The 18,573-nt window shown below is 40.7% G+C and overlaps 2 protein-coding genes across 2 annotated transcripts; both read left to right on the top strand.

Annotated features, from left to right (window-relative positions):
- Positions 1-1,565: 1,565 nt before the first annotated feature.
- LOC128217431 (beta-1,4-mannosyltransferase egh-like) lies at positions 1,566-11,811 on the top strand. The gene is made up of 2 exons (XM_052924578.1): positions 1,566-1,659; positions 10,403-11,811. The coding sequence occupies exons 1-2, from the start codon at positions 1,566-1,568 to the stop codon at positions 11,809-11,811; spliced, it is 1,503 nt and encodes a 500-aa protein (XP_052780538.1).
- A 2,287-nt stretch (positions 11,812-14,098) lies between these two features.
- LOC128217088 (tRNA (guanine(37)-N1)-methyltransferase-like) lies at positions 14,099-18,257 on the top strand. The gene is made up of 4 exons (XM_052923970.1): positions 14,099-14,876; positions 15,528-15,716; positions 16,126-16,785; positions 18,144-18,257. Exons 1-4 carry the CDS (start codon positions 14,195-14,197, stop codon positions 18,179-18,181), a joined length of 1,569 nt encoding a protein of 522 aa, XP_052779930.1. The 5' UTR covers positions 14,099-14,194; the 3' UTR covers positions 18,182-18,257.
- The last annotated feature ends 316 nt before the right edge of the window (positions 18,258-18,573 follow it).

Genomic DNA, 18,573 nt, shown 5'->3' with positions numbered 1-18,573 from the left:
TTTTGTCAAGAGTTGGGGTTTTTTTCTAAATAAAAAAAAATAAAATGTCATTGTGTTGCCAAAATGCATGATATTTTTTCTAAACTACAAATATTATTATAATTATTATTATAATTATAATTTTTATTATTATAGTAGTAGTAGTAGTAGTAGTAGTAGTAGTAGTAGTAGTAGTAGTAGTCGTAGTCGTAGTCGTAGTAGTATAAATGACTGAAGGAATTATTTATAAAAGCATTTCTGTTCGAAACTGAAAACCAGAATACAAATGGTTATTAACATATAGTATACATGCAGGGGGTTGTCAGTTTATCAATATATCAAACAGCATCTTTCATAACGTACATTGACAAACCCGATTACGTATGACCTTATTAATAATAAAACGGAAATTGACTTGCACTACGTGTATGTACTAACATCTGTCTAGTTAGACGTTATGGTCATCACTCCGTTTGGGACACATTTTTAGATACACACTTACAAACATGGACTCTAAGGTTACACTATATAGGAAATATACCTTAGAAAAACAAAGTAAGAGTTTTATGATTATGACACTAGTAAAAAATTAGTTAGTTTGATTGACTCAGAGAACACATAGGCTATATATTGGACTATACATGGACTGGAGCCGTAGACTCTGTGAAGGTTATACATGGACTGGAGCCGTAGACTCTGTGAAGGTTATACATGGACTGGAGCCGTAGACTCTGTGAAGGTTATACATGGACTGGAGCCGTAGACTCAGAGTAGGTTATACATGGACTGAAGCCGTAGACTCAGAGTAGACTATACATGGACTGGAGCCGTAGACTCAGAGTATACTATACATGGACTGGAGCTGTAGACTCAGAGAAGGTTATACATGGACTGGAGCTGTAGACTCAGAGTAGACTATACATGGACTGGAGCCGTAGACTCAGAGAAGGTTATACATGGACTGGAGCCGTAGACTCAGAGTAGACTATATATGGACTGGAGCCGTAGACTCAGAGTAGGTTATACATGGACTGGAGCCGTAGACTCAGAGAAGTTTATACATGGACTGGAGCCGTAGACTCAGTGAAGGTTATACATGGACTGGAGCCGTAGACTCAGAGTAGACTATACATGGACTGGAACCGTAGACTCAGTGAAGGTTATACATGGACTGGAGCCGTAGACTCAGAGTAGACTATACATGGACTGGAGCCGTAGACTCAGAGAAGGTTAAACATGGACTGGAGCCGTAGACTCAGAGTAGACTATATATGGACTGGGGCCGTAGACTCTGTGAAGGTTATACATGGACTGGAGCCGTAGACTCAGAGTAGGTTATACATGGACTGGAGACGTAGACTCAGAGTAGGCTATATATGGACTGGAGCCGTAGACTCAGAGTAGGTTATACATGGACTGGAGCCGTAGACTCAGAGAAGGTTATACATGGACTGGAGACATAGACTCAGAGTAGACTATACATGGACTGGAGCCGTAGACTCAGGGAAGGTTATACATGGACTGGAGCCGTAGACTCAGAGTAGACTATATATGGACTGGAGCCGTAGACTCAGAGTAGACTATATATGGACTGGAGCCGTAGACTCAGGGAAGGTTATACATGGACTGGAGCCGTAGACTCAGAGAAGGTTATACATGGACTGGAGACGAAGACTCAGAGTAGGTTATACATGGACTGGAGCCGTAGACTCAGAGTAGGTTATACATGGACTGGAGGCGTAGACTCAGAGTAGGTTATACATGGACTGGAGCTGTAGACTCAGGGAAGGTTATACATGGACTGGAGTCGTAGACTCAGAGTAGACTATACATGGACTGGAGCCGTAGACTCAGGGAAGGTTATACATGGACTGGAGCCGTAGACTCAGAGTAGACTATACATGGACTGGAGCCGTAGACTCAGAGTAGGTTATACATTGACTGGAGCCGTAGATTTAGAGAAGGTTATACATGGACTGGAGACGTAGACTCAGAGTAGGTTATACATGGACTGGAGCTGTAGACTCAGAGTAGACTATACATGGACTGGAGCCGTAGACTCAGAGAAGGTTATACATGGACTGGAGCCGTAGACTCAGGGAAGGTTATATATGGACTGGAGCCGTAGACTCAGAGTAGGTTATACATGGACTGGAGCCGTAGACTTAGAGAAGGTTATACATGGACTGGAGACGTAGACTCAGAGTAGGTTATACATGGACTGGAGCTGTAGACTCAGAGTAGGTTATACATGGACTGGAGCCGTAGACTCAGAGTAGGTTATACATGGGCTGGAGCTGTAGACTCAGGGAAGGTTATACATGGACTGGAGCCGTAGACTCAGAGAAGGCTATACATGGACTAAAGCCGTAGACTCAGAGTAGACTATATATGGACTGGAGCCGTAGACTCAGTGAAGGTTATACATGGACTGGAGCCGTAGACTCAGAGTAGACTATATATGGACTGGAGCTGTAGACTCAGGGAAGGTTATACATGGACTGGAGCCGTAGACTCAGTGAAGGTTATATATGGACTGGAGCCGTAGACTCAGTGAAGGTTATACATGGACTGGAGCCGTAGACTCAGAGTAGACTATATATGGACTGGAGCCGTAGACTCAGTGAAGGTTATACATGGACTGGAGCCGTAGACTCAGAGTAGACTATATATGGACTGGAGCCGTAGACTCAGAGTAGACTATATATGGACTGGAGCCGTAGACTCAGTGAAGGTTATATATGGACTGGAGCCGTAGACTCAGTGAAGGTTATACATGGACTGGAGCCGTAGACTCAGAGTAGACTATATATGGACTGGAGCCGTAGACTCAGAGTAGACTATATATGGACTGGAGCCGTAGACTCAGGGAAGGTTATACATGGACTGGAGCCGTAGACTCAGAGTAGGTTATACATGGACTGGAGCCGTAGACTCTGTGAAGGTTATACATGGACTGGAGCCGTAGACTCAGGGAAGGTTATACATGGACTGGAGCCGTAGACTCAGAGTAGGCTATAGATGGACTGGAGCCGTAGACTCAGGGAAGGTTATACATGGACTGGAGCCGTAGACTCAGAGTAGGTTATACATGGACTGAAGCCGTAGACTCAGAGTAGGTTATACAGGGACTGGAGCCGTAGACTCTGTGAAGGTTATACATGGACTGGAGCCGTAGACTCAGGGAAGGCTATACGTGGACTGGAGCCGTAGACTCAGAGTAGGCTATAGATGGACTGGAGCCGTAGACTCAGGGAAGGTTATACATGGACTGGACCCGTAGACTCATATTACACATAGACTCTACATAGACTGGAGCTGTAGACTCACAGTAAACATAGACTATACATTGACTGGAGCCGTAAACTCATAGTACACATAGACTATACATGGACTGAAGCCGTAGACTAACAGTAGACATAGACTATACATGGACTGGAGCCGTAGACTCAGGGAAGGTTATAGATGGACTGGAGCCGTAGACTTAGAGAAGGTTATACATGGACTGGAGCCGTAGACTTAGAGAAGGTTATACAGGGACTGGAGCCGTAGACTCAGAGTAGACTATACATGGACTGGAGCCGTAGACTCAGAGAAGGTTATACATGGACTGGAGCCGTAGACTCAGAGAAGGTTATTCAGGGACTGGAGCCGTAGACTCAGAGTAGGCTATATTTGGACTGGAGCCGTAGACTCAGGGAAGGTTATAGATGGACTGGAGCCGTAGACTCAGAGAAGGTTATACATGGACTGGAGCCGTAGAATCAGGGAAGGTTATACATGGACTGGAGCCGTAGACTCAGAGAAGGTTATACATGGACTGGAGCCGTAGACTCAGAGTAGACTATACATGGACTGGAGCCGCAGACTCAGAGTAGACTATATATGGACTGGAGCCGTAGACTCAGAGTAGACTATACATGGACTGGAGCCGTAGACTCAGAGTAGACTATACATGGACTGGAGCCGCAGACTCAGAGTAGACTATACATGGACTGGAGCCGTAGACTCAGAGTAGACTATACATGGACTGGAGCCGTAGACTCAGAGTAGGCTATACTTGGACTGGAGCTGTAGACTCAGGGAAGGTTATACATGGACTGGAGCCGTAGACTCAGAGTAGACTATACATGGACTGGAGCCGTAGACTCAGAGTAGACTATATATGGACTTGAGCCGTAGACTCAGAGAAGGTTATACATGGACTGGAGCCGCAGACTCAGAGTAGACTATATATGGACTGGAGCTGTAGACTCAGAGTAGACTATATATGGACTTGAGCCGTAGACTCAGGGAAGGTTATACATGGACTGGAGCCGTAGACTCAGAGTAGACTATATATGGACTGGAGCCGTAGACTCAGAGTAGACTATATATGGACTGGAGCCGTAGATTCAGAGTGGACTACATATGGACTGGAGCCGTAGACTCTGGGAAGGTTATACATGGACTTGAGCCGTAGACTCAGAGTAGACTATATATGGACAGGAGGCCTAGACTCAGAGTGAGTTATACATGGACTGGAGGCGTAGACTCAGAGTAGGTTATACATGGACTGGAGGCGTAGACTCAGAGTAGGCTATATATGGACTGGAGCCGTTCATTCAGAGAAGGCTATATATGGATTAGAACCGTACTTCAGAGTACACATAAGCTATACATGACCTGGTGCCATAGACTCATTGAACACATAGATTCTATATGGACTGGGGCCGTATACTCATAGTACACATAGGTTTTACCTGAACTGGAGCCCTATACTCATAGTACACGTATGCTATACATGACCTGGGGCCGTAGACTCATTGAACACATAGATTCTACTTGAACTGGAGCCGTATTCTCATAGTACACATAGGCTCTACTTGGACTGGAGCCGTATAATCAGAGTAGGCAATACCTGGACTGGAGCCGTATTCTCATAGTACACATATACTTGACATGGACTGGAGCCCTATACTCATAGGATACATAGGATATATATGGACTTCAGCCTTATACTCATAGTACACATAGACTATACATGGACTGGAGCCCTATACTCATAGTACACATAGGCTATACATGGACTGGAGCCGTAGACTCATAGTACACATAGGCTATACATGGACTGGAGCCGTAGACTCAGAGTACACATAGGCTATACATGTACTAGAGCCGTAGACTCATAGTACACATAGGCTATACATGGACTGGAGCCGTAGACTCATAGTACACATAGGCTATACATGGACTGGAGCCGTAGACTCATAGTACACATAGGCTATACATGGACTGGAGCCGTAGACTCATAGTACACATAGGCTATACATGGACTGGAGCCGTAGACTCATAGTACACATAGGCTATACATGGACTGGAGCCGTAGACTCATAGCACACATAGACTATACATGGACTGGAGCCCTATACTCATAGTACACATAGGCTATACATGGACTGGAGCCGTAGACTCATAGTACACATAGACTATACATGGACTGGAGCCCTATACTCATAGTACACATAGGCTATACATGGACTGGAGCTGTAGACTCATAGTACACATAGGCTATACATGGACTGGAGCCGTAGACTCATAGTACACATAGGCTATACATGGACTGGAGCCGTAGACTCATAGTACACATAGACTATACATGTACTGGAGCCGTATACTCAGGGAAGGTTATTGATGGACTGGAGCCGTCGACTCAGAGTAGACTATACATGGACTGGAGCCGTCGACTCAGAGAAGGTTATACATGGACTGGAGCCGTAGACTTAGAGAAGGTTATACATGGACTGGAGCCGTAGACTCTGTGAAGGTTATACATGGACTGGAGCCGTAGACTCAGAGAAGGTTATACATGGCCTGAGCCGTAGAATCAAGGAAGGTTATACATGGACTGGAGCCGCAGACTCAGAGTAGACTATACATGGACTGGAGCTGTAGACTCAGGGAAGGTTATACATGGACTGGAGCCGTAGACTCAGAGTAGACTATATATGGACTGGAGCCGTAGACTCAGAGTAGACTACATGTATACATGGACTGGAGCCGCAGACTCAGAGTAGACTATACATGGACTGGAGATGTAGATTCAGAGTAGACTATACATGGACTGGAGACGTAGACTCAGAGTAGACTATACATGGACTGGAGACGTAGATTCAGAGTAGACTATACATGGACTGGAACCGTAGACTCAGGGAAGGTTATACATGGACCGGAGCCGTAGACTCAGAGTAGACTATGTATGGACTGGAGCCGTAGACTCAGAGTAGACTATATATGGACTGGATCTGTAGACTCATGGAAGGTTATACATGGACTGGAGCCGTAGACTCAGAGTAGGCTATACATGGCCTGAGCCGTAGAATCAGGGAAGGTTATACATGGACTGGAGCTGTAGACTCAGAGTAGGTTATATATGGACTGGAGCCGTAGACTCAGTGAAGGTTATACATGGACTGGAGCCGTAGACTCAGAGTAGACTATATATGGACTGGAGCCGTAGACTCAGAGTAGACTATATATGGACTGGAGCCGTAGACTCGGGGAAGGTTATACATGGACTGGAGCCGTAGACTCAGGGAAGGTTATATATGGACTGGAGTCGTAGACTCAGAGTAGACTATACATGGACCAGAGCCGTAGATTCAGAGTAGACTATATATGGACTGGAGCCGTAGACTCAGAGTAGACTATATATGGACTGGAACCGTAGACTCAGAGTAGACTATACATGGACTGGAGCCGTAGACTCAGGGAAGGTTATATATGGACTGGAGCCGTAGACTCAGAGTAGGTTATACATGGACTGGAGGCATAGACTCAGAGTAGGTTATACATGGACTGGAGGCGTAGACTCAGAGTAGGCTATATATGGACTGGAGCCGTTGATTCAGAGAAGGCTATATATGTATTAGAACCGTACACTCAGAGTACACATAAGCTATTCATGGCCTGGTGCCATAGACTCATTGAACACATAGGTTATATATGGACTGGGGCCGTATACTCATAGTACACATAGGCTTTACCTGAACTGGAGCGGTATACTCATAGTACACGTATGCTATACATGACCTGGGGCCGTAGACTCATAGTACACATAGATTCTACTTGAACTGGAGCCGTATTCTCATAGTACACATATACTTTACATGGACTGGAGCCCTATACTCATAGTACACATAGGCTTTACATGGACTGGAGCCCTATACTCATAGTACACATAGGCTATACATGGACTGGAGCCGTAGACTCATAGTACACATAGGCTATACATGGACTGGAGCCCTATACTCATAGTACACATAGGCTATACATGGACTGGAGCCCTATACTCATAGTACACATAGGCTATACATGGACTGGAGCCCTATACTCATAGTACACATAGGCTTTACATGGACTGGAGCCCTATACTCATAGTACACATAGGCTATACATGGACTGGAGCCCTATACTCATAGTACACATAGGCTTTACATGGACTGGAGCCGTAGACTCATAGTACACATAGGCTATACATGGACTGGAGCCGTAGACTCATAGTACACATAGGCTATACATGGACTGGAGCCGTAGACTCATAGTACACATAGGCTATACATGGACTGGAGCCGTAGACTCATAGTACACATAGGCTATACATGGACTGGGGCCGTAGACTCATAGCACACATAGGCTATACATGGACTGGAGCCCTATACTCATAGCACACATAGGCTATACATGGACTGGAGCCGTAGACTCATAGTACACATAGGCTATACATGGAATGGAGCCGTAGACTCATAGTACACATAGGCTATACATGGACTGGAGCCGTAGACTCATAGTACACATAGGCTATACATGGACTGGAGCCGTAGACTCATAGTACACATAGGCTATACATGGACTGGAGCCGTAGACTCATAGTACACATAGGCTATACATGGACTGGAGCCGTAGACTCATAGTACACATAGGCTATACATGGACTGGAGCCGTAGACTCATAGTACACATAGGCTTTACATGGACTGGAGCCCTATACTCATAGTACACATAGGCTATACATGGACTGGAGCCCTATACTCATAGTACACATAGGCTATACATGGACTGGAGCCCTATACTCATAGTACACATAGGCTTTACATGGACTGGAGCCCTATACTCATAGTACACATAGGCTATACATGGACTGGAGCCCTATACTCATAGCACACATAGGCTATACATGGACTGGAGCCGTAGACTCATAGTACACATAGGCTATACATGGACTGGAGCCGTAGACTCATAGTACACATAGGCTATACATGGACTGGAGCCGTAGACTCATAGTACACATAGGCTATACATGGACTAGAGCCGTAGACTCATAGTACACATAGGCTATACATGGACTGGAGCCGTAGACTCATAGTACACATAGACTATACATGGACTGGAGCCGTAGACTCATATAACACATAGACTATACATGGACTGGAGCAGTAGACTCATATAACACATAGGTCATACATGGACTGGAGCCGTAGACTCATAGTACACATAGGCTATACATGGACTGGAGCCGTAGACTCATAGTACACATAGGCTATACATGGACTGGAGCCGTAGACTCATAGTACACATAGGCTATACATGGACTGGAGCCGTAGACTCATAGTACACATAGACTATACATGGAATGGAGCCGTAGACTCATAGTACACATAGGCTATACATGGACTGGAGCCGTAGACTCACAGTACACATAGACTATACATGGACTTCAGCCGTAGACTCATAGTACACATAGGCTATACATGGAATGGAGCCGTAGACTCATAGCACACATAGACTATACATGGAATGGAGCCGTAGACTCATAGTACACATAGGCTATACATGGAATGGAGCCGTAGACTCATAGTACACATAGGCTATACATGGACTGGAGCCGTAGACTCACAGTACACATAGACTATACATGGACTGGAGCCGTAGACTCATAGTACACATAGGCTATACATGGACTGGAGCCGTAGACTCATAGTACACATAGGCTATACATGGACTGGAGCCGTAGACTCATAGTACACATAGGCTATACATGGACTGGAGCCGTAGACTCATAGTACACATAGGCTATACATGGACTGGAGCCGTAGACTCATAGCACACATAGACTATACATGGACTGGAGCCGTAGACTCATAGCACACATAGGCTATGCATGGACTGGAGCCGTAGACTCATAGTACACATAGGCTATGCATGGACTGGAGCCGTAGACTCATAGTACACATAGGCTATACATGGACTGGAGCCGTAGACTCACAGTACACATAGACTATACATGGACTGGAGCCGTAGACTCACAGTACACATAGACTATACATGGACTGGAGCCGTAGACTCACAGTACACATAGACTATACATGGACTGGAGCCGTAGACTCACAGTACACATAGACTATACATGGACTGGAGCCGTAGACTCACAGTACACATAGACTATACATGGACTGGAGCCGTAGACTCACAGTACACATAGACTATACATGGACTGGAGCCGTAGACTCACAGTACACATAGACTATACATGGACTGGAGCCGTAGACTCATAGTACACATAGACTATACATGGACTGGAGCCGTAGACTCATAGTACACATAGACTATACATGGACTGGGGCCGTAGACTCACAGTACACATAGGCTATACATGGACTGGAGCCGTAGACTCACAGTACACATAGACTTTACCTTAACTGGAGCCGTAGACTCATAGTACACATAGGCTATACATGGACTGGAGCCGTAGACTCACAGTACACATAGACTATACATGGACTGGAGCCGTAGACTCACAGTACACATAGACTATACATGGACTGGAGCCGTAGACTCATAGTACACATAGGCTATACATGGACTGGAGCCGTAGACTCATAGTACACATAGGCTATACATGGACTGGAGCCGTAGACTCATAGTACACATAGGCTATACATGGACTGGAGCCGTAGACTCATAGTACACATAGACTATACATGGACTGGAGCCGTAGACTCATAGTACACATAGGCTATACCTGAACTGGAGCCATAGACTCATAGTACACATAGACTATACATGGACTGGAACCGTGCATAGATTCTACTTGAACTGAAGCCGTATATTCATAGTACTCATAAGCTATATATCGACTGGAGCCATATACTTATAGTACACTAGGCTTTATTTTGACTGGAGCCGTATACTCATAGACTATGAGTATACGGCTCCAGTCAAAATAAAGCCTAGTATGAGTCATAGTACACATAGGCTTTATTTTGACTGGAGCCGTAACTCACGAAGCCAGTTTCAGAAAAATCACATTCATTCTTAGAGTCGGTTACGTTCACATTTTCTTTATGAAATTAACATTTCGTTTGTTCTTTTTTTTCAAACACCAGTCGATGAAGAATGTTCAACACTGAAAGAAAACAGACTCAAGCACCTGGTGACGTTACTGGCGCTGTTCTGCTTCATCGCGGCGCTTTGTTTACTCAACAGCGTCAACGGGCCAAATGTGGACGCTACAAGCACGTACGGACAGACAACCGCCTGGGTATTGTTTGTGGTCAGTCTGGTTCCCTACCTTTCTTTGCCTATGTCGCTAGCCAACTGTCTCGGGCTGGTTCTGTACAACCCATACGACAGGAAGAAATCTTCGCGTATTCGAGTGTCGTCTGCGCCGTTTTTGTGTTTCCGGACAGTTACCAAGGGAGACCTGCCACACTTCGTGGTTGGTAACGCCATTCAGAATAGGGACATCTGTTTGAGGATGGGATTGGGTAATTTTGTTGTGGAAATCGTTACAGATAATCCTGTTAATGTGCCAAAGGTTGAAAAACACATCCACGAAACTGTCGTGCCAAAAGATTACGTCACAAAACATGGAACGAGGTTTAAAGCACGTGCTCTGAACTACTGTCTGGAAAATCACGTGAACCATTTAGCGGTCAATGATTGGATAGTCCATCTTGACGAAGAGACGATACTGACGGAGGAGTCAATTGAAGGCGTGGTCCATTTCGTGACGGAGGGGGCGGCTGACATAGGACAAGGACCAATCAGTTACGCCAGTGGTCACGTGGTTCAAAACTGGGTCACCACTCTTGCCGATAGTATCAGACTTGCACTCGACTATTCTTTGTTCCGATTTCAATTTTCATATCTTCATAAGCCAATCTTTGGCTTCAAAGGATCCTACATTGTTGTTAGAAACAAAGTTGAAATGGATGTCGGTCTTGACTTGGGACCTAAGGGAAGCATTGCTGAAGATTGTTTCTTTGCACTAAAAGCGATGGAAAGGGGCTACACGTTTGACTTTATAACTGGTCAGATGAGAGAAAACAGCACATTCACCTTGATGGATTTCATCAAACAAAGACGCCGTTGGTTTATAGGACAGCTGTATACCGTGCTAGGTGTCGATACAGCGGCCTTAAACAAATCCGGACTGATTCTATCGCTTACATGCAGCGTTCTGATGCCTATAAGTCTGTCAAACTTAATCATAAGCCTTTTCCTACCATTTCAAAGGCATGTCATATTCAATCTATTGACCGGGTTTATCGGTGGATCATTCTGGTTCCTATACGCTTTCGGGGCGTTCCTGTCCTTCTCCGACCGGAACTGGTCGTACGTGAGGCGGTTCTTGGTGTGTCTGGCATGTTGCACGTGCGTCATGCCTGTAGCGGCGACCCTTGAGAGCGTCGCTGTGTACTGGGGTCTTCTCACAATAAACTCTAACGAGTTCTTCGTCGTCCAGAAAGACCTTTGTAAAACAGTGAAAGAGTCGCAAGTTAAAGTGATGTGATCGGTTAATAAGATGCGGGTAGCTCTCTTTCACTGAATCATATTCGTAACTTATATGCGTTTAATGTGTTCACGGAAGTGTGTATATGTTTCACTGTTGCGTGTTATTATGAGTGTTGGTCACATTGAAAAAAATAATCATGTCCTATTTATTATGAAAATATAGGGTCTTTAGATAGGGTCGTTAATTGCATTATTATATAAAATATATGTGAATGTGTGTAGTAGACTATGTTTATTTAAAAAAAAGATTGCCGTGCATTCGTTTACTGGCAAAGCTTTTGAAAAATCACTTTAAATACGTCTGATAAAGGTACGCTGTCGATCTACACAGAAAAATCTTATAATTGTGCGGAGGGTGATATTTTATAACAATATTCCTTAACTTAAATCACTGTATGGGAACGGACACCGGATATAGCTCAAAAAGTGATAAGTAAACAGACAATTATGCAGTTTTTTTTCTTAACCAGAGGTAAGATCTTGCTGTGTAAACGCATATCTACCGTATCCACAAATGAAGCAAGTGTTTGAATTAATAGCTGACTGTTTAATTTTGCCTATGGTATACTTTAAAGTGCTTACGATTCAGCAGACTTCGTAAAATGTTTCTTCAAATCTGAGCTGATCACCTCAAGACTTACAGAATTTCGACAAGTATTGTTATTTTTAGGAAATATATCGAATAAATAAAAAATCTGAATCGAAGGATTTCACAACATAAGCTCAACTATTTTTATTGTGAGATATGGCAATGTAACTTTTAAACTGTTAAATATATGCCCTAAGAAATGTTCACAGTACGGTACTGGGGATAGCCGTATTATGTACTGGGGTTAGTTTCAAAGTTGAGAAATTTGTGTCCTGGTGATAACATATAAAATGGGACAAAAATTGATAGTGACACTGTTAATATACAATATACATGTATATGTCTATTTCGAACTTTTAAATAATCTGTAAAAAGTGAGAGTACAATTTGATAAGAAATTATTGAGCAAACTTTAGTTAACAATTAGTTTGATCCATGCTCTCCTAAATGAAAGTATATGCACGCTGCGTAAACATCAGGGTTGGTCACAATACATTCTTTCTCACTGAAATGAACGAACAGAGACCATTATTCTGTTCTAAGTAATACCAAAATCGACCCAAACTAAGAAAAAAGCTTTACGTGTTCCAAATTTGATCACAATATGTGCAAAAACGTACCTACTTGATTTTCAAAGCAATACTATATATATGAAATGCAAACACCACAAAAATTCTACGGCCATATGTTTTGTGTTACTCAATAAATAAGATTACCGGCGTATTTCAAATATTTAGATATTGATGCTTGTGAAAAACACACTATGGTTAACTAATATTTATGAATGAAACAGTTTAAGTGCATGCAGATACAAACAAAAAAACATCAAAAATGTTCATCCCTCGATATGAACAACATCGAACAATTTCCCTCGAGCTTGCACATAGAAATATAGCCGTAATCATTATCACAGTCTCGTTATTCTAAATACATCGTTACTATCCTCAGTCCACTTAATAGCTATCCCCTGTGCAGTTATTTATTTGCTTTATCTATCCCCAGTACACTGCCAGGGCATCAAAAGGTATGAATATCTCCGTAACAACAAAATATATCATATTGATATTTTACACATTACTAGATTATGTAATTACAATGAAATCGCTCGATTCAGTTTTTATTCTCATTTTTAATTTGTTGATTTTTGTTTGAAATCGTACCACATAAATTAACATTTGTGCACGATCATGCAACTTTCGGAGTGAATAGGGCTATTATACAAAAGAGGAGACATATTTCCATCATAGTCGTATATCGCAAAGTATCAAGTAATTCAAAACTCTTCGATTTTGTTAAATAAAATACAAAAAAAAAATGATAGAAAACTGACCATGTGTCAAAATCAAACGCTTATCGATTGATCATTTTTTAGCTATATCCGGTGTCCATTCCCATACAATGTAACTGGGCATAAATTGTGTATTTTTGTGAGTACACGTCATGGGACCAATACTGACCGTGAAATCCCCTCACAGGGCGGTCGGGTTACGCCAAACAAACTATTTTTCCATGTGGCCGAAGGAGTATAAAAATAGTCGACTTTAGTTCAGAGCGTCCATCACTGTAATGCAAATGTATTTCCATATTTTAATAAATCATCATCATTTTATCATCATCACGCGGAAAGCGAAAACAAAATTTTAATAGAGAAAATTTTCTTTGCGTTAGTTTTAACTTGGGTTTAAACTCATACATGTCTATTTACTTCCGGCTTTGAAAGACACATGGTTTTCTATATATTTATTTAAATAAATCAGCATCTAAATAGCTTCTGTTTGTGGAAATCTGACAGATGAAAAGTTTCTTTTCACGAATAATTTTGGGGCGACTGTTCAGACCTGTCATTGTACGCAAGCCGCCTAGTTCAACAGTGAACGTTAAAAACATTTCAAAGAAAAAAATAAGTCTAAGAACAGGTATCTTACCGTTACAGTACACACATATTTTAACGTATCAGTTTAAATTCAGAGCTGTAAATCCAACAGTTATGGCAGAACCAAATAATGCTTTGATACCTCCATCATGTGTTCGTGGTATGAAAGTCTTGGATAAGTTGAAGTTTGATACAATAGTTTCAGTGCGCGCTCTTATAGTCGAGGCCAAACAGTTGTCAAAGGTGCTTAAATGCATAAAGAAATACATGTTGAAAATGCCAAAAGTAAATTCAATTGTTGACGTTAAAGAGAATGATCCATGCTTCAAAGCGAATAAACTTGTGTTACTGGATTCTGGTGAAATACAGCAATGGGACGATTTTGATGTTAGTGACCAAGAATTTCTTTCTAAAGAAAATCTGAATTCAGAAAATCTAAAAACTTTTGATCTTGCACTGACCTATGACAATTGGAACTTCTCGGAGATCATGACAGCCATACTGCCACAGGATTCTTATGGTGTATCAGGCTTTGAAGAAGTTGGTCACATTGCACACTTCAACTTGAGGGAGAAGAATTTACCATACAAAAACATAATTGGTATGTTTTTATTTGTATAGTCATTTTGAGTGCATCTTAAGGCATCTAAAGTTCATTTATGTGATTTGTTGATGCCTGGTGACTCCATATTTATTTGGTACCTGATAATTTGAATTGGGTATTACAAGAAGAGAAAGACAATGCAAAAATATTTTGAACAGTATATTACAAACAAGCTGTCTCTTTGTCTGCTTTGAAAGATTGCTAAGTTATTAGTAGGTGAATTCAGGTTATATTTCAGTTGAAATTAGGAACAGAGATGTAAACTGCAATCATATACAGGAATAACGATTTTTTGGTCATGTATTTTACATAGGGGCCTATTATAAGTAATTAGCATGCGATCCCTTTCAAATCATACTAAATTTATGTGTTGTCACCAGTCATCAAAATGTTTATATTATGGCCAATGGGTTGAAAAACAACCAATGGTTTGATAAACAAATGCTTTTTTGTGTACATAGAGTACCTTTATTACTTCCAAAAGTTAATAAAATATAAATATCTTTTAAGATGATGTATGTAGTAGTTATAGTAATTTAAATCAACACATTTACTGTATTTCTTAAAATTATAATAAAGGAATCTTTATTTGTATACATGAATTATGTGTATTCATTGATTAACAAATTATTTGTAATCCATTTTCAGGTGAGGTTCTCCTTGACAAGAAAAAGCATTTAAAAACGGTTGTGAACAAACTTGATACAATTGATTCCACCTTCAGAACGTTTCAAATGGAACTGTTGGCTGGGGAGGGAAATTTTGTTACGCAGACCAAGGAGAATGGTGTTACGTTTGAGTTGGATTATTCTAAAGTATATTGGAACTCCAGGCTTGGTAAATTACATTGATTACTTCATGTTCAGACTACAATGTATGCATTCATAAATGAAACGGACTGATGGAGATCAAACCCATGACCGCTCACACTTTATGTGCATGCTCTGCTTTTGAAGCTTGGTAAAACATGACAGTATCTATCAATGCTGCTATGTAATTATACAAGACCTAGTTACATACGCTTTTTCACATTTAAATTGTAAACATTGTGCATTACAGAATCATGTTTTGGATTTGTATTGCAGCATTTGTTCTATATTTTACATATATAAGTTTATAACCTTTATATCAGACTATGTTATCTTAATATTTTATTTACCTCTTTAATCATCTAAAAAAAAACACCTTTATTATACATTTTGTAATTATTCGGGATGTAAATAAACATCTAATATTGCTATTGTAGGTACAGAGCATGAACGGATTGTGAAGATGGTAGAGGTGGGTGATGTGGTATTTGATGTGTTCGCTGGTATCGGACCCTTTGCTGTGCCTGCTGCAAGAAAGAGAGTCACTGTGTTTGCTAATGACCTCAACCCACACTCTTATGAATATCTCGTCAAAAACACTAAACTTAACAAATGCAAGGACAGCATAAAGTGCTATAACCTTGATGGAAGAGAATTTATATATGATATAGTAAAAAATGAATTAATTCAAATATACACATCTTTAAAAAATGACCCTTCAGAATCCAGTGGCAAAATCGGTATATCTGTAATAATGAACCTTCCAGCATTGGCGTACACATTTCTCAATGCTTTTGATGGTCTGCTATCAAGTTCAGGCATCACAGTTCCCAATACGGGACCTTTACCTAGAGTTCACTGTTACTGTTTTACTGATATTGAAGAAGCTAAAAAGAGTTGGGATGGAGATATGGTGAAGGAGGTAAAACAGAGAACCCTGAAAATGCTTGGTGGGCTGGTAGAGGATGATATAACAGTACGACAGGTGAGGAACGTGGCCCCACAGAAGGAAATGATGTGCATCACTTTCTCCTTGACTCCCGATGTTCTGATGGAACAGAGAATCTCTAGTGAGACAAGAGAGGGTACAGATCATGGTGGGTAAAAGTGTGCTTACAATTGTATTTATATCTTTACATTTTACTCATAAGGTACACAAGATATTTCATTATACATGTACAAATTATGTTGATCATGACTTGCAATATGAGCACCCAGCATCTGTTGTTGGCCCTGGACATACTCAGTGTTCACCCAGGCCTTACTGCAATAAAAATCTATGTTTGAATCTCTAAATCGGTGTGATCCATGAATAAGTCTAAGGAAAACAAGACTAAGTGAAATGTAAATGTTCTAACTATGAGTCTCTTGAATGAGTTTTGGCTCAGATATTACAAAATATCGTCAAATCTCGAACCCTATCTTAATCATTTTACAAAATAAGAGCATAGCATTATTCAATTTTGTTGATGTTTTAAAAGTACCTTCTCTTGTAGATTATGTTGACAGATTAAAAAAGTCAATAATTTATAGAAAAACAACTTATAAACCAAGCATGATGCATAAATCCATTTTTTTTTTATACTTTTGAATGTTTACTCGAGTATATTTTTTGCTCTAAAACTAATTTTTATGAAAATATTGAGCAATGATTTTTGTTAACATAATATTTTAGATTATGTGCTTTGAAAAGGAGTAAAACATAAACCATTTTGATCACTTTTGATGTTATGTGGGAGAGTGGCTTGAGATTGATATTCAGAAATGACTTGAGTACATGTATTGTTGTGATAAATGGGCGTGGGCCTTGGGCCATACCCAGAAGCAACTTGGGTAACATTTTCGACTAATTGGATAATTGCCCATTTTCTGATTTAAATGTAAAGTATGCAAACAGGTTAGGAAATATTTGTACACCCAAAATATGAAAAGCAGACTTGAAATAATCTTTGTCAAAATATTGCAGTATATTAATAATTAAATAAGTTGAAAATTCTCACCAAGATGTTTTATGAATATGACCCCAGGTTGTTCTTTTTACTGTGGTCCGATTGTTCAGAATGTTGTTAATGTTAACAAAGTTGTTAACTGGATCATTGTTATTTACATATTTCTAATACTTTATAAAAGTTTCATGGACACACATGTGATCTGCGGTACTCACAAATGTTGAGACATTTGATTCAGCTATGCTTGTTTTATCACAATATATCAGCTCATGATACAATATTTCACCTTTAAAAGATAACAGTGATGCAGTTAACAACATAGTTAACTTTAACAAAGATCTTAACAATTGGCTCAATATATATTGTATATCACAATGTTTTGTTCACTTCAACAAAAACATTCATTTCACAAATGAATATAGAGTAAACACATCTGGAAACGCTATTCAAAAAGAAATGATTACTTTATACATATGTAGGCTATTTATATGATTTCTGTATTGCAGGTGCACCAGCACCAAAGATGGCTCGACTAGACACCTAATCTCAGGACGAAAAGGGCTTTTATTGACTGAATTGATTTTGTAGAGGAATTTTAAAAAATGATACAATTAAACTGGTGTCATATGTTGTATTGTTAATTTCATTGTTGTTTTTAGCTCGACTATTCAAAGAATAAGGAGAACTATACTACTCACCCAAGCGTCAGTGTGAGCATTGGTGTCACACCTTGGTTAAGGTTTTGCATTTAAGCACCATGAAGTCATTATCTCAGCACATACATCATTTATTGCATTGAAACTTAAGCTATGTGTTCCCAACTATCCAACCTACTTAACTTATGAAGTTAAAAAACACTAGATTGCAAATTATGGGCCTTTATTACTCAACTTAGAAATTCTGGCTAAGAATTTACAAGTAAGCACAAATAGCTAA

The sequence above is a fragment of the Mya arenaria genome, chromosome 14 (genome assembly GCF_026914265.1).
Source record: "Mya arenaria isolate MELC-2E11 chromosome 14, ASM2691426v1".
NCBI lineage: Eukaryota > Metazoa > Mollusca > Bivalvia > Myida > Myidae > Mya > Mya arenaria.
The sequence above is the reverse complement of the archived record's forward strand: the minus strand, read 5'-3'. Positions and strand labels throughout refer to the sequence as shown.

What these genes read in the sequence shown, in the direction of transcription:
- LOC128217431 (XM_052924578.1), top strand. Translation starts at nt 1,566, where the DNA reads ATGGACTGGAGCCGTAGACTCAGGGAAGGTTATACATGGACTGGAGCC. An exon ending in ACTGGAGACGAAGACTCAGA is followed by an intron (nt 1,660 to 10,402) that starts GTAGGTTATACA and finishes TTCAAACACCAG; the next exon opens with TCGATGAAGAATGTTCAACA.
- LOC128217088 (XM_052923970.1), top strand. Translation starts at nt 14,195, where the DNA reads ATGAAAAGTTTCTTTTCACGAATAATTTTGGGGCGACTGTTCAGACCT. An exon ending in ACCATACAAAAACATAATTG is followed by an intron (nt 14,877 to 15,527) that starts GTATGTTTTTAT and finishes ATCCATTTTCAG; the next exon opens with GTGAGGTTCTCCTTGACAAG. An exon ending in AAGAGAGGGTACAGATCATG is followed by an intron (nt 16,786 to 18,143) that starts GTGGGTAAAAGT and finishes TCTGTATTGCAG; the next exon opens with GTGCACCAGCACCAAAGATG.